The 16,965-nt window shown below is 36.5% G+C and overlaps 1 protein-coding gene across 3 annotated transcripts in view; it reads left to right on the top strand.

Moving 5' to 3' along the window:
- The window catches only part of LOC113501823 (protein real-time), a 55,971-nt gene extending 48,998 nt beyond the window's left edge, over positions 1-6,973 (top strand). Inside the window, exons 8-15 of one of the 3 annotated variants that reach the window (XM_026883104.1) lie at positions 106-194; positions 343-601; positions 1,003-1,121; positions 2,666-2,791; positions 3,010-3,145; positions 3,580-3,689; positions 4,293-4,417; positions 4,872-6,973. In XM_026883104.1, the coding sequence (XP_026738905.1) occupies positions 106-194; positions 343-601; positions 1,003-1,121; positions 2,666-2,791; positions 3,010-3,145; positions 3,580-3,689; positions 4,293-4,417; positions 4,872-4,959 (1,052 nt within the window). In that variant the 3' untranslated portion in view covers positions 4,960-6,973. Of the gene's footprint in view, positions 1-105; positions 195-342; positions 602-1,002; positions 1,122-2,665; positions 2,792-3,009; positions 3,146-3,567; positions 3,690-4,292; positions 4,484-4,871 lie in introns of all 3 variants that reach the window. The other 2 variants (XM_026883103.1, XM_026883105.1) reach the window with 2 other exon arrangements.
- Positions 6,974-16,965: the final 9,992 nt, after the last annotated feature.

Here is a 16,965-nt window from a genome sequence, read left to right as displayed (position 1 = left end):
AAAAAGCGTTGCTGACTAAAGTACGATAGTAAAACTTTTTCTTTTTGCTTGTTTAAAGCTCTAATCATTAAAAAAGAAAAACAATTTAAATTGTTATTTTGCCAGACGGACGTCCGCTGTACATTCTGCGATTGGGTCAGATGGACGTGAAGGGACTACTCAAGTCCATCGGTGAAGATGGCCTCTTGAAGTTGGTAAGGAAACAACATTTCAATAACTAAAAATTTAAAAATCAAAATTAACTGGCTTACTTCAAAATTTCCAGCAAGGACTACCTTGCAAAGTAAAAAACTGTGGCAAAAATAGGGATAGATAACTGATCTACTTTGTTTATGTGACCAGACACTTCACGTGTGCGAGGAAGGTCTGAAGCTCCTGGAGGAGGCGTCGGGCGCGTCGTCCCGCGCAGTGCAGGCGTGGTCGCTGCTGGTGGACCTGGACGGGCTCAACATGCGCCACCTGTGGCGGCCCGGCGTGCGCGCGCTGCTGCGCGTCATCCAGCTCGTGGAGGCCAACTACCCCGAGACCATGGGCCGCGTGCTCATCGTGCGCGCGCCCAGGGTTTTCCCGATATTGTGGACCATTGTTAGCACTTTTATTGGTGAGTCCAGCTCAGCTTCAGCTGTTTATAGAAGTTTTGAGGAGAATTGTCGCAGTTAGCCATGTAAGAGATCTTGACAGGCTCATCTTGTTAGATTAGCAAGAGTATGCAAGTTTCTAGTCGGAGTTATAGAATGTACTGCTTAAGACTCTAGTTCTATTAAATAGGAGTAGTACTCACAACATAATTAAAAATCAAATGGTGGCAATGAACTGGTCGCGCTAGAGAACGTATGGAGAGGCCTATGTCCAGCAGTGGACAGCTATAAGCTGAGATGATGATGCTGATGTTTGTTATCCTTGGTGTTGCCAATCATTCATGTTTTTTTATATAGAGAAAACAGAAAATTATATCATAAAGTTACATTGTGTATTTACATAAGTTTTCCATTTCTATTACAGACGAAAACACGCGCAGCAAGTTCCTATTCTACGGCGGTAAGGACTACCTGCAGCCCGGCGGGCTCCTCGACTATATCCCCAAGGATCTCATCCCGGACTTCCTTGGAGGACCCTGCAAGGTAAGGACTCTTGACTTAAACATATTTAAAGAAAAATAGCACAAGCCTCAAGGGTCCAAATAAGACAGTATGGTACGAGGCATTGGAAAGAATTTGTAAACCGATGTGTGCTAATGATTACAAGAAGTTGCTTCGGTATCCTTGTCTCTTCCTGAGTTTGGACTTGAGATCACACAGAGCAAAGCTAAGTTGACTATACTATGTATAAGGGATGAGGGTTAATTGAATCATGTTTTTTTTTGTAACTAACCTTTATTTAGACTCTTGTCTAGTTGGTTAAAAATGTTGGATGGACATCGCATTCTATGTGTATATTTTAACAATGTTTTTGATTTCACTTTGCTGCAGTCGGACATAATAGATGCGACGTTAAACGTGCCGCAACAGTATTACGACTCTGTACGCGATAAGTACTGCGGCTGGCCTCTCGTATCCCTGGATAAAAATCTATTAAACCACAATTCACATTTTATATCTGCACTTTCAAGATATATATCTTTAGATCTTCCAAAAGTCAACAAACTCCTAATAATTATCCTATAGTTTAAAAGTTCCATCTAATTGAATCGTTCCAGCGTTTAACTAAATCTCTGTTTTATTTTACAAAATACACTTCTACATTCAGTGTAAAACAGCTAGTTATCGCTACATTATTAAATGAGTTATCCTTTGCTATATTTCTCACGCCTTTTTACAAGCCTAGTAAATAAAATATAAAATCGGTCACCTATGACCTATTTCGACTCTAGGCTTAATCTTCGGCCACAATTTCCCCCCACCCACGGATGCGGAGGCCGGCCTATCTGTTCAGTGTATTGCCCTCGTGCTAGTCGCGCACTCACATGTGCTACGAGATACTGTCTGTCAGCACACTACATGTACCACTCTCATCGCTACGGACGATGTCTGATATATCACTTCTTTATGTATTCGTCAATTAGAGTATTATTGGTGAAGTTGTTCTGGGTTTGCTAAGATTGAATTGACAGCTTAGGCCGTTAGAAATGATGCCAGAATATTGAAAAGTTGTGTACAGAGATGGCTCCACTAATCTCGAGATGGTTTAAAGTTAATTTATGTACTTACAAATTACCTCATTTTTTTACCAGTGTGTCTCATTTAATATCTGCTTATACACATAGAAAATTATGCAAAAGTACGTGCTATAATGAATTCGTAAAACTCCGCTTTAAATGGAATCAAAAATAATTGTTCTAAGCGAGGACTGCACCGGCAGCAAATCGAGCTCAGTCGGTTTGGCGTTCTGACTCGGCTATCTGTACAGTCTTACAATTACAACATGGTATAGATTACTTTTCAAAATGGTCAACCCAATCCCTGCAATTCCCACCAACTCACCAAAACAACAATGTTAATACGGGTACACGCTAGCCAGCAAACAGCATACTATATCAAACTTTAAACACAAAAAGTAGAAGAAAAATCTATGTATCCACTTCACAATCATGTATAGGCTAATATCATTTCATTGTATGTTCCTTACACTTTGTCTCGCGTAGTATAATGTGGCCTTATGTCCTTAGAGCTTCGTGCACGAGGGGGGGTTGGTCCCCAAGAGTCTGTACGTGAGTGGAGCCTTCACTGAACGCGAGGGGGACCCTCTCAGCGAGGACAGCATCTACAGATCCGTCAGCTTGGGGAAAGGACAGGTATGTAGTTATGTACCTACTTATATAATTAGAGGTATTGGGTCTTTTGAATTTGCTTAAGTTGAAAATGTTTCGCATGCAAGGTATTTGTCAGGCGACATAAAACGAGGGAGCAGTAGCATTGCAGTAGGGCAAAAATATACATCGTTATGGTACTTACTAAACTGTAACATAAAATTCAACCTTATTCCTATCTAAATAAGTCTCATAATCACCAGGTGCACGAGGTGATAGTCCCAAACCGGGACCCGCAGAGCGTCCTGACGTGGGATTTCGACGTGTTGCGACACGACATCGCCTTCACCGTGTACCGCACTGAGCACCAGCTCGACCACCCGCCGCCGGACACTACCGGTAAATACACATACATACAAACATACAGACATAGTAACACTCTATACAAAATATATGGTGGACGTTATCTGTTACATGTCTGGTGATCTGGCAATTAATGCAATTTTATTCATCACTTACGATGAAGAATTAAATCAGTAAATACAATATGGCGGTTCAAACACGCACACATAAACACATCATGCATTACCGGTTTCAGCTGAATACCGTATTTTATAAACAACTGCTGCAACTTATTCATTGATTATTGTTCATCATTTGTGCGCCTTTTTAATCACACCCGTTTTTTTTACTTTCCCAATTTACGTATATTTTTCTCCATTAATTTGTACTTCATTGTTATCCCTCCTATTATTTTGCCCTTCTCCCACCCTTTTTGTTTTGTTAGCTCATTATGGCATAACTCGCGCATTACATTGCAGCCCTGTGCGTAGGTGGCGCGGACGAGGCCAAGTCCGTGCTGGAGCAGAAGGGCTGGCGCGAGGGGGAACACTACCACAGGGTCGAGCCCACACTCGTCTGCCACGACGGGGAGAGCATACAGGTATAGTGGTGAAAGGGATATTATAAGATAATGAAGTTCTATGGTCAAGTAATGAACGAAACATTCATATTAGTCGATTTTTTTAATAGTTTTTGTATACAAAACTTACATAAGTAACATTTCAAAGATATAGATAGAAAAATTTGAAGGCATTAAAGGCAGTTTGAAATCAGTAATTAAGTGTTTAACTTTTTTTATTTCAGTAATGAAGATTTATTTGATATTGTTAAAACTTAAACGACTAGAATATTTTTCTGCTGTACGCTCATAATCCTCGATGTCTATCCAAGACCCAAGATGTCGCGGTCGAGACCGCATAACACACATTTGAGTTGCGTGATCTATATCAATACCATATCTCTTGTCGTGGCTACCTAGTTTATTATACGTATGGCAGAAATGTAAGAATAAACAATCTTATAAAACGCGAAGTTTGTATGTATGGATATTGGGTACTCTTTCAGGCGGATTTAGACGAAACTTGGTATACAGGTAGTTGACTGAACACAGGACAGTTATTATCCCGATTTTATGTTCCCGTGGGATCCATGTAGCAGGCGGTAACAGCTAAGCAGTTAGTTGTATATAGTGTTGTGTGTCCAGGGCTCGCACGTGATGCTGGAGTGCGGCAGCTACATCCTGCAGTGGCGCTGCGAGCTGCTGGACTCCGCGCACCGCGCCGCGCAGCTCATGTACTTCCACGAGACCCTCGCCAGCCACCACTACAAGTGCGTACCACACACCACCACCACTCCCACCACCACCCAACACACACAGTGACCACGACATATCAGGTTTATATTCTACACTGAAATTTGTTTAGCTGACTTTTCAAGGTATGCATCGGCTTTTAGGATACTCACGATTTACGACCACAAACAAGTGTGGCTTTAAAGTTGTACCGTTTTAAAATAAAAAGATAAAGCAAATGTTTCTATGTGTGACCACAGCGTTGGTGTTATTAATAGGCCGCAAAGTGCTTTTAATCGCTGTTGAGGCATTAAGACGTGTCGGCAATATTCACTTTGAAAACAGTTTCTTCTTACCTTGGGAAGTCAGCATTACTGAAGTATGCATATCAACCATACTGCAGATTAAGAATATCTTTCATTTAATATTAGAAAACCGTTAATTTTGGTTACATAGTAGTTGTCGTGGTGTTAACCGGTCCAGTTATTCCAGGGGCTCGATGTCGAGCCTGCAGTCGGGCACGAGCGGGTTCTCGTGCCTGAGCGGCAAGTCCGCGGCCAGCAGCTGTCCCTCGCGGTGATGCTCGCTGCTCGCGCTGCCCGCGCCCCCGCCCCCTCTAGCCACCGACACCCAGTGGCTAAAGACCCCCTAGCCACTCACCCCTACAGGCTAAAGTGACAAGTGGCTACAAACATTGCACCTTCATTACGATTCTAACCTGAACGCAGGTGAAACGTATTCGATGTTAAGTTTTTAGATTAAGTAACAATCATTGCATCTGAATAATTGAGTGTTTCAAAATCGCGTCAATATTTGAGTAAAACGATTACTTTGCGATGGAGTGTCCGCATATATTAAACGGTAAAAATATTTAAATTGACGAAACATGTTGAATTTGACGCCATTTTGGAATTTGAATTCGTATAATCGCTATTGGATTTGATGTAGTTAAGAATTCGATGGAACTGTAACTCAATAGTTGCAGATTACTAGTAAATCATTTAGTTTATAAGACATTATATTGTTCACACTAGATGCGATGTATAAGGTAAAAAGAAAAAAACAATATTTAAATAAAATATTTTTAATATCTTGACAATGTTTGAAGGAAAAAAACTGCTTTTGTATTTTGAAATGTCGCGAGCAATGATTAACATTGCTCAATGGTCAAACGGTCAATGCTAAAAATATCAATATTTACAAATAATAGCGAAATAATTATATTAATTATATCTCTTAATAGTAGAAAATCATGTTAACTTTGACCGGGCATCGCTCGATGCGCACGCGCAACATTTTGATCTCTTTGCGTCCTTTAGATCCACGGATATGATGTACGCTGTATATTATGGCGGGTTCTGACGACATGACTGTTTTGTGAAATGTACGAGAAAACTACACTTCTTCTTTTTACCCCACTGCTGGGCAAAGGTATTCCCCATATTTATGTTATTTTTTATATAGAAAACCTTTTCAATGTTAAATAATTTTAACCTTTGCCCTATCGCCTAGTTTTTGAATAAAGCCTAGATTTTGGTCTAATAAGATCCTACTTGTATAAAAACATTCCAGTCCAATGTGACTAATACTTTACTCTTTGCCCACATATTTATATGTTATATTAAAATATACTATAATAAAAAATGGTATTTACATCGTACTATATGGCACTACTTAGTTCAAAAGAATATTAAAATTGTAACTTAACTACGTTTTACCTGACTTAGCTGATTCTATCTTTAAGAATCTAGTTATTCTAGAATATTATAAATACTAGCTGTCTTTAGCTATTATTAAATACTAGACTATGTACTACTTTACGTAGACAACTTAACAAGTTCATTCAGAACTTTAAGTAGGAGTCTAGCTCACTTGTTATCTCTTTCTAGGACGATAGATCGTTGTTGTTAGACAAGGACAGTTATATAATCGTCAGTCTCAACGCCTGAACAAGCCATAACATACCGTGACAAATAGTTCTTATATATTCATTATATCGTAGCTATAAAATGTGTGGAGTTAATGTAGCTCAAGACGCCAACTTTAAACAAATTTCGATCTTATAATAGTTGTATAAAGTCTATTTTTCAATGAGTAAAGAAATATGTGAGTAAAATATCTGCGCATGTGTAATGGGCTGTAAATAACGCATGTTGCTGTAAGTGCTGTTGTTACGCGGTTTGTGAGGTTAGGCGAAGTTATTGAAAGCAAATTGTAGGTCTTATCATCTCCATACATATTAAAATAAAATGTACCAAGAAACTGCAAAGTAAAAACAGCCTTATACATGCGTTATTTAAGTTCAAAATACACTTTATATACAGATATATAGCCAAATGAATGCTCACATTATAAGGTAAGTTAGAGAAACAGTGTTGGGTACAAAATCGTGTTAGGAAAGAGGCGGTTAGTCCAGGAGATAGTCAAAAGTGTCAAAATAATACATAAGTTACAAAAAGTCTATTTTCCTGTAACAGTTTGTTTTCATAGCAATAATAGAGTACTATTTTTATAACATGTTCTTATCGTCTGGATATACTAGTTATACGCTGAACTCCTGGCCTAACTTTGCAGGCTTGTGGCTCACTTAGCGATAGAATAAAATTACAAAAAGATATTAAAATTATCTTACTTGTACTTACATGTTAATACTTTGGCCACTCTTCACAAAACCATAGAAACACTAATTACAATCAGAATTTCTCGATCACTAAATTAGTGAGTCTATTGACAAATAAAATGTCTTTACCAACAAAAACGTATAAATTACTACATTAAATTACCAATACCAAGAAATTCTATTAACAAAACATTAAATTCATAACAATGCGTACATTATTTACACTAAATTGAAACTTACAAAACGAAACAAATCAAATTATTTAATTAAATTACAAGCACTGTCAACAGCGCCATCTATTACCCACTTTAAGTAAACTATCGCTACGTGAGCCGCTCGCCTTATATTTACGTGAAGCGTAAGGATCGTAACTCAATATTTGAGAGAGTTGTGTAGTGACGTCATCGTTTTAAACAAACAAATTCGCGCATATTTTTCACAATATATATAATTATGTAAATTGTACATAACATATACTATATTCATATATGTATTTATGAAATGTATATGCGATTGAGAAAATGTGTTGAAGTGTTTGCTCGATTGAGTATATATATTTTAATTACAAATCGTTAAATAAGAGCTGTCTTTAATATATTAAATAATACTGGTATTTTAAATCTTAAACAGTAACTCGCAGGGATTCTATTTATATATAAATAGCTGCTTTTTGTTTTAATGAAATACCGAAGTAAACAATTGTACATAAAAACTAAAAACTAAGACAATGCGATTATATTACTTTGAAAAGCATAAAAAATCATGTATTTTAATAATATTAAACATAATATGAATATTTTCTTAAGGCAATCTCGTAGCATGCAAAAAACAATGAAGTTTCACTTAAAAATAGACGGAAATAAATATTTACTAAAATCTTAGAATAAAAAACTACTTTTAATGGATTTATCACTGAAATAAAGATATCTACTTAAAATCATTATCATTAAATTAAAATCCTTTAATAGTAGAATAACATAAAAAAACATCTTATTAAAAGTAGTAATAAAAAAATCTTTCTCACATATTCTAACAGCATTGAAGCAAAGAACGCCTCTCAAAATATGTTCCAATAAAAACAGCGTCTACATTAAGATACTTATCGACAAACTGCACATTGCATTGTCCACCTTACACCATTATGATAGAGCTCATTTTTAATTAACACAATAGTAATTATAGTTCAAATCAATTATTTTCCAATTAATGTTCGTGAAACGATATCAGGCATACGGCCGGTAGGTGGCGCTGTGTTGTTATGTAATGAATAATCGTTTTCTATTGAGAAATGCAGCTTTGTCGTACATAGTAATTAGTTCTAGGTAAACATTACCTGGGTCTAGGATTCAATGATTGATACAACTGGCGGAGTGGAAACCATTTTCATTTCTAGCCAACGTTTATTTAATCGTTTCCGTTCTCTATTTTCCACTGTACGAAATGTAATTTATATAAAGACGAGAATTTAGAAGAGATATGAAACTCTATAATTCTCGAATAAAAAAAATAAAAAGCATTAAATTAATCATTGGGAATATACTTGCCATACTATTTACAACCCTATGCTCTTTGCCTTAAAATTCTTTTTTCTAAACGTACTAATAATCACCTAACTTTTTTACCAACTTCAAAATACTCTGTATCCACAACTAGCGCCACCTACCAATAATAGGAAAGCCTAACTATGCTAAATAAAATACATTAGTTAATAGTAAATGCTAATTTAGAAAACAACAATCAGCCTCATTATTATAAGTGTACACACATTAAATAGATAAATAAGTAAATGTCTTCATCTACCACTTACCCCTTTGAACTATGTCTGACTTGGGAATCGAACCCGGGCCTCGGCTATACATAAGATCTTCTATGCAATTATGTATGTATTTATGAATTTATTTTTACAAGCATTTCAATATACACAAACGTAAATTTTATAATATGCAGGTCATAAAGAACGCGTCGTTCAAGGCACACTGTTTAAGAATAAAAAACAAGCATTTAAAATAATATTGAGTTTAAAATCATCAGATAAACATATATGAATAAAAAACAAAATGTAACTATAACCATAATACGTTATTTTTTTTCTATGATTTTTATTTTCTACTTTTAATTTACACTGAAGTAAATAAATGCATATCTATTTTATATAAAACTAGGAATTGAATGAAATGCAATCAATATCTAACATATTGTATGTTTGTGAACGTCAATGTTATACAGGGATTTTATATTATTTCTACAGCTTATGTTTTTCAGCACAATTCTAATGTCAGCAGATCTGAACTTATACAAGTATGTATTTAATTTAATTTAAGATTTTTACCATCAAATCTAAGACCTATAGTTTTAGCCGTGAAAAGATTTAAAATGTAAACAATTTTAAATCATGTGATAAAGGAATAAGTTTCAAAATCGTATGGCTGTACAGAAATTATATGATTAACTCATCTGCATAGTTTGGTTTAAAGGGGATAAAACTAAAATACTTCTTAGATTTGATGGTTAAGACAGGTAATGAAACCGTTACACATTAGCTCACAGTAAGTATAGTGATATTCAACTTAGTACGACTAGTTTATAATGATATTGTTAAGTTCATATCTTGTGTATTAGCAACTGACTTGGCTAAACCTCAGTCAACATTAATTAATTAAAATTAGTTGTGTGACGTCATTCTACTAAATATTTTAGTCGAATATGTAGTTCTAAATCGACTATGTTACTTTTAAGTAAAGGAATTCTTTGGAGTTGTGAATGAGCAATTTATTTTGTAGTTTATAAGTCACAAATATTGAATATTAGGTAATGAGAGCGCGAAGTTGATCCTATCGAAGTGTTATTTATTTAGGGATTTCATGTTACAGAACAATAAGAGTAATATGTTAGTAGAATTTATTGATTTATTGAAATAAAAGTCTAAATTAATATTGCTGTTTTATTTTAGCGAATTTAGTATGCCTTTTCACCTAACCGGGAATGCGTCAGAGGATTGGTGTGTACGGACAGAGTTTCATAAGATATTCACTCTCTTTTGTAAATGCAACTGTTCTGTATCATTGTACTTTTCTATAAAAAATATAAATAATATAGTCACACGGTGTGCTATTATGGAATAAGAGAAAAACGTATTGAATGCAACAGCAATCATTTAGAGTTTCCTTGATAAAAACATTTATAAGGTAATGTTAACAATAATTTAAAAAGGCCATAGCCTAAAAACAATTACTCCCATAACATATTACAGCGAGAGTGTTGCCAGCGTAGTAAAACTGTTAAAATTATTACAAATGGCAATAAAAAGTAACATTTTAATTATTTTCCTTGTTACATGGTAACAGTGTATAAAATATAATATAATTTCACAATCACAATGATTGTGTTGTATCAGTAAGGCAATAAAAGCCGAAAGCTCGATAACGCTCATTGCACAACGGACGCGATATTAAAATACATCTAGCAGCAAATCTTTATGCGATAACACTATTTTATAGGTTTTCATGAAACCCAAGTAAATAATAACCTTGAATGACAAACATCTGTGTAATACTTAGAGGTAAGATGGATTTTTGCATTGAATTACTATCGTGGAAACGAAACAGACATTACGACGAACCCGAATTAATGGAAACAGGTAAATTACTATCATGAAATAGAAACCCTGCAAACTCGGGCTTACAGGAAATCTTTGTAACAAGCCATCTACCCAGAACAATAATCCTGAAAAGGTGATATAAGAGGGGCCCTTAGTTTTATCTTTTTTCTTCGGTACAAGAAACCTCTTATCTCGTATCACGGTCTCATCACGGATCTCAACGGACACTGAAAGACCCTTGTTAGAATGTCTGATCTATTCCAGCTTTCGCAGTCTATAGAACACGAATTTGCACTACCACAGTACTTGGGTTGAGGTTTGACCGGTGATTGTAAAATACACTGATCAGAAACTAGCCTACCTATGGTCTTTTTAAGTTTTTATTTACATTGCGTTGTTAAAGAATAGTGTTGTTTGTTAATCATGTAGACACGTGGCGGATGTCAAGTAGGGGAAGGGTGGTCAATCAAAGTTTGATGTTTTGAGTCTAGAAACTACTAAAAACTGGAGGAAGGGAAGTAGGAATCAGAAATGCATGAAAGAGAAGTTCTACTATTTACACGGAAAGCCGAGTGGTATAGGTCACCACTCAAAACCGGAGGTTTGATTCCTGCGTCGGACAGGCATTTATGTGATTTACAAATACTAGTTCATATTCTGGGTGTCGTGTGCATATGACTTGAATAACTCCCCAAAAGATTGAATACCTTAGTGTGAACGTCATCTCGAAAGGAGGCAGTAACTGGGCTTCAATGGCGATGATTAAGTAAACGTCAATTGTTTTTTTTTTGTAAGGAGAAAATGGAAGGCCCCCGGTCTTACTGCAGAGCTAGTGACCTGCCCGCCTTGCTGTTTAGTGTTAAACATAAACAAAGTTTTAAGTGTAGGTAAAGATGATCTTTCCTATAAACAGAAATAATGAAGATCACAGTCTTCTTAATTTCAAACTGTGTGATAAAAAAAAAATAAGGTTGCGTTTATTGCAAGAAATTATCATCAGATTCTGATGACACACCTACTTAGATCAGTCCTTTTAAAACTTAAGACACCACCAAAAGACTGGACTAGCCCTAGGAATATCAAAACCCCTTTACACGAAAAGCCTTTTCCATAACCAACTAACGAGCCCACTGTGCAACCCTAATGAATAACCAAGATAGTAGAGACAGATGATTAAATGAAAATAAGCGTGTTGATATAAGATTAAATACTCTTTCCTGAAATCCAATTAGCTAGTTCCCAAGGTCCAGTGCATGGCTAGCACACATAAGTATAGTTTTTGCTATGAACGTACGAACTATCACAATGATTTTTTTACCCGGCGGTATTGTTGAGTATAAAATATTTTATAGTCGCGATAAGAGCGCGGACAATTTTACGCCATGAAAAAATTCGCGTTTTTTTATATATATTGAAGTTTGTTGTGAGTTACGCAAACGGAAAGGTGTGATATTTATTGCTTGTTAGATCTTCAAGGCTTTCGGTTTAATTAAGATGTAAGGGTGACAGTGGTTATCGAACACATAGATTTCGTTTAACTATGACATCTAAAAATGTCTTTTGTTACTTTTTATTTTACATCAAAATTGTCTTTACTCTTTGTCCAATGCAATTTACCTATTCGTACTACATAATATATTTAAAAAAGCTTTGAGGCCGTCCTAACTTAGATTTCACATTCCTAAACTCGAAACAAGTGCTCAACAAACAGAAGACTATCAAACAAGCCAAGAACCTTAGTGTCCCCGTTCCTTTTACTTTTACCCTTTACATAAAATAAACAAACCGACATATTCGAAGTCCCAAAAGACATATAAGAATATTGGACTCGTTACATCTAACTGACAATCTTTACAAAAATACAAGAAAAGCACCGAAATATTCTGACCATAATACATGCTCGCTCTGACTTTCCAGCACTAACATAGTATTAATATTATTTTACAAGAGTATGCGGAGGGCCCTGACCACACGCGGAGCGGGCCCCACAAAGTCCAGCTAAACATTGTCCACATTAAGAGGTCAGCTATTCACCCCATCCGTGAATAGGTCGGCGTCGTATAGTACCGTTCTGTGCAAACAAAGGCTAAACATGATTTTCTAGCGGTCAGATTTGCATTTGTGACAATTTTATTACTCATATGTATGTATTAAATAGAATACACTAGCTATGTGTTTGCGGAAAACCTTAAAGTAAATACCATAAAATATCTACCCATTTTTAGGACGAGAATGATCAGGAACCATTTTTTAAACCACACTATATGTAGAATTTAATCCTTGTGTCGCGTTGCTTTCACAAGCATTTTAGTCACATGGACAAAGACACTCCGGCTCAAGACAAGCATTTTAAGATCACACACGTTTGTCCTTATCTGGGATCGAACCCGCAGCACTTGGCGCACAGTAGGTTTTTCGTAGGGACCTTAAACACTCGGCTATCCATGCAGTCATCTAACAGTGACCTGAGCCTGTGCGAACCTACCAATAGCGTGGTATTCAGTAAATATATACATATGTCATTTAAACTTTGAAAACATAATTACTTCCAGAATTCAAATAACATTTTGGTGCTATAAAAACAGCATACCACACACCCATACAAATTAGGTTAAACGTTAGTAGTTTAAAACACAGGCACAGTCAAATACACTATCGGGTACAATTTGAAAAAAAAATCACTCGACAACAATGCAATCGTAAAATGTTACAATAACTAGGTTACAGAATACAAACTAACCGTTAAAGGGCCTGTAACTAGGAGAGTTGTGGTATTTCATGTAACGTACACGCCTGTGTAGGGATTGTTGGACGGTAAATTAGATTTACCGAACATGTCGTTAAGGTACAATATTAAGGAATCGATTTATAGGACTGTGATGTAAAATATTGGATAATAAGTTTCAAAACTTTAAATAAGTTTCATAGTTATTAGTCGTGATGCGAAACTTTTCTTTGCATAAAGAGTTAAAAGCTGACCCTTATTGTACTTGTATCTAAAACAAAAGACTATCGGTAGTTTTGTGAATGGAGATGGATCTATGATATAAGGAGTATTTTGTAAACAAATATTGATGGGATTGTTCCAGGACCACAAAGTAAAATTCCATTTCAGTGTAGCTTACGCCCAGGAGAAAGGTTACAGAAGGACCAACAGTTACAAATTGTAATATTTCCATGGAATAATGACTTAGTTAAAAAATTGTTGACAGATTATCGACGTTTAAGCACCTATGGCCCAAAGCGTAGGCATTAAAAACTATACGTATACTTTTAACTGTGTTCTTAATAACTTGTTAAAGCTAAGGGTACCTCAAAACTAAGAAAAAGAAATGATACTACAGGATTTGCAAGTGACAGAAAAATGAAAAATTCTGTCTGGATACAAAGGGTTCAGTAATCTTCACTATTATTGTTTCATTGAAACTTGGTATTTCATTATACTGACCAGAATATGTCAAGTGGTTACTATGAATATGAAAATGACACTTAGTAAAAATGTTTGAATTTTTCACAACAGCTGTGCACACAAATAATTTGACTATGCAAGTCAACAATGCGCAGTCCCTTCCACTACAAAGCTTGTGGGAATTTGGGTTCGGACGTTTTTGAACACAGTTTCAGTTTAAAACATTTATTTTATACGTCTTTTTCCTTTTCTATTCCATAATTGATGGATCAGAATAAAAAAATCTTGGCTCGATAGAGCTGTCTTGATAGTAGGGAGATTGTTTCCACGAAATGGAAGAAATACTAAAACTTAAACCGAAACCTCAAAGCGTTTTTCAGCCTCTCAAAGCTCTGAACAAAAGGCTAACCTATTTCCAGCACACACAACTTAAGCCTTTAATTAACGAACAATGGAGGAAATGAACAAAACACTCAACTCTGCAGCATATGGTCTCGGTTTTTTCACAAAACGACAGAATAAGAAAAACTGAAACATGTGGGCCAACTCCAATCACCTTGAGAGCATATTTAATCAAGATATTGACGTTATTCCCACGTATTTCACTTAATTTTTGCGGCAAAAACGAGAAAAAAGAAAAAATACAAAAAATGAGAATTACCTAAATCTGGATACAGGTTATTGGATAGTCCGTTGCTTAAATAAAAAACTCACATGGAAAATTCCGAATGTAAAAGACTACGGATCGCGGCTGCCAGCGTGAAAAAAAGAAGTGTGAACCAATCACGGCGAGTCACGTGTCGCAGGCTCCGGCGGTGTCCCGGCGGGGTCGGGGCGGGCTGGGCGGCTGCGGCGGCGGGCGGCGATGGTGAACTATGACGCCAAACGACTCGAGCCGGGGCGAACAAACTTGCTAACAGACAAATAGTTTGCTCAATCCGCTCGGGTTGTCTCGCTGTCATGTCATGCCTCTGACGTCACGCGGCAGGCACGACGAAGAGCTGCGCACGCGCCGGCCGCCACACAACAACTGCTTGAAAAACGTAGTAATGTGTGCACAAATGTTTTCTGAAACAATTCTAAAGGAGTTTTCTACTATTACTTTTGTAATGTTGTAGGTTAAAAGGCAAGTTGGACGTTTTAGAAATGACTGTTTCCGCAGGCCATTGTTCGTCAGCGGGGCTTGTTCGGAGCTCGCAAGCGCCGCCTCATACGTCGAGAGAGAACCTGACAGATCACAGCTTTAACAATCCCTTTTACGACAGTTTACTGTAAACACATATACCGTAGCTTTTGACGATTGTTTGAGTTTTGTGATTCCAAGATAACGTGTTTTACTTCAGTTATTCTCTCCATACTTTTCTATTTCCTCGATTATTGACCTAAGAACCTAGACCTCACTGGGAAGATTCGCTGGTAGTTTCGTTTTGATAAAACGGTCAGCTTAGGGAAACGGAGGAAGTTACGCATGCTTTATAAAAATGATATGTCAGATTTGGGAAATTGAGTTTTCTCAGTCGACCGTCCTTAGATCGTCGTACTTATTTAACTAATAGTAATTGTCTCTACAATGAAAATACAGAAAATATTGTTGGAGATTTTTTTTTATTGTTGGAGATGTAGCTTTTCATATTGTTTTTAAAGTTTTTGTAATATTACGTGGAATAAAGTCACGCTGAGATGCAATCCGGACCTAACTCAAAACCCCGAACTCCTAACCAGTGCGCTACTCTCTTGACATTCATTTAGTAAATCTAGAAAAGTCCATTTTCCTACAATACGCATGCAGTGTGGAGGAGCCGCAGGTAGCCGGCGACCCACATTGCGCGCGCGCAGCGATCGAACGCTTTATCGAATGTTGATAAAACTTTAACGGCCGCAGCCCTAGCGGATAAGCCTGCACCGTGAAATCGACGCCTGCGCACCTAATTACTATACACGATATTTGTGTCAAGTGTGATTGCAGTTCTTTATAGGTTTTCTACGAGATTTTTGATGAACTTTTGAATGTGAGGGATAATTGGGATGGGCTTTGTATTATGATTCAGTGCGGCTGTCATAAAGATGTGTTCCTGAAAAACCTTGATCTTCAATATTTGTCCTTGTTGATGGTAGAGTACATCCTTCCATAATTGTAGTACATAGGTACAGTACGAAGGTCTATCAATCAATACGACAATATGACATGGTCTTCTAAGCTTCCTCTTATTAACGTTTAAAATGTCCCTTTCTCAGTACTACTGAATTTAATTTTTCTTTTTGTTTTGTATTTCTTTAAATCCAGTAAGTTATACGCAGTACATCGTTTCCACGTGGTCACGACCCTCAGCATTGAGGAATCTGACGCGCAGCAGCAAGTCCAGAAAGTATTCTTGTTAGTCGGGCAACTCCAATAAATACGCATGAGTAAACCGTTGCATCATTTAATAAGGACTTACTCAGTTGGTGTTTGGGTATAATGGAGAGCTTAGATAGGTACATACAGACGTAGGTACTTATGTACATTCGGCCACGAATTATATTCCTTACTTATTTAATTATTACTATTGAATTTATAATTTATTAATATTGAATTATTTACCTTTAGGAAAATTAGGCGAAGCTGTTATGTTTATTTGTAACATGCACACAACATTCTAAAACTCGATAGTTTCTTAAGAGTTCGATCTCGAGACCTTTGACTTGGCAGTCCTGCTTCCTAACCAATTACAGCAGCTTCAGAAAAGAAGAGAAAGTTACCCTATATCTACTTCAGGGCTCCAATTCAGGTATTTAATGGCAGATGAATGACTTCAAATTCATTGTATAGACCGTGGGTGTTTCACCCCGAACTGAATTTCCAATTATTGTGTTAGAAAAATGCATCGGAGGATTCGAAACGTGTCATTTTAATCCAATTGGTGATACCGAACTTACTGATTCGCAGTTTGATTTTAGTTGCTACGAGGCCAAAAATAAA

Source organism: Trichoplusia ni, chromosome 16 (assembly GCF_003590095.1).
Source record: "Trichoplusia ni isolate ovarian cell line Hi5 chromosome 16, tn1, whole genome shotgun sequence".
In the NCBI taxonomy this organism is placed as follows: domain Eukaryota; kingdom Metazoa; phylum Arthropoda; class Insecta; order Lepidoptera; family Noctuidae; genus Trichoplusia; species Trichoplusia ni.
Note: the sequence above shows the minus strand (reverse complement) of the source record. Positions and strands in the feature narration are given on the sequence as shown.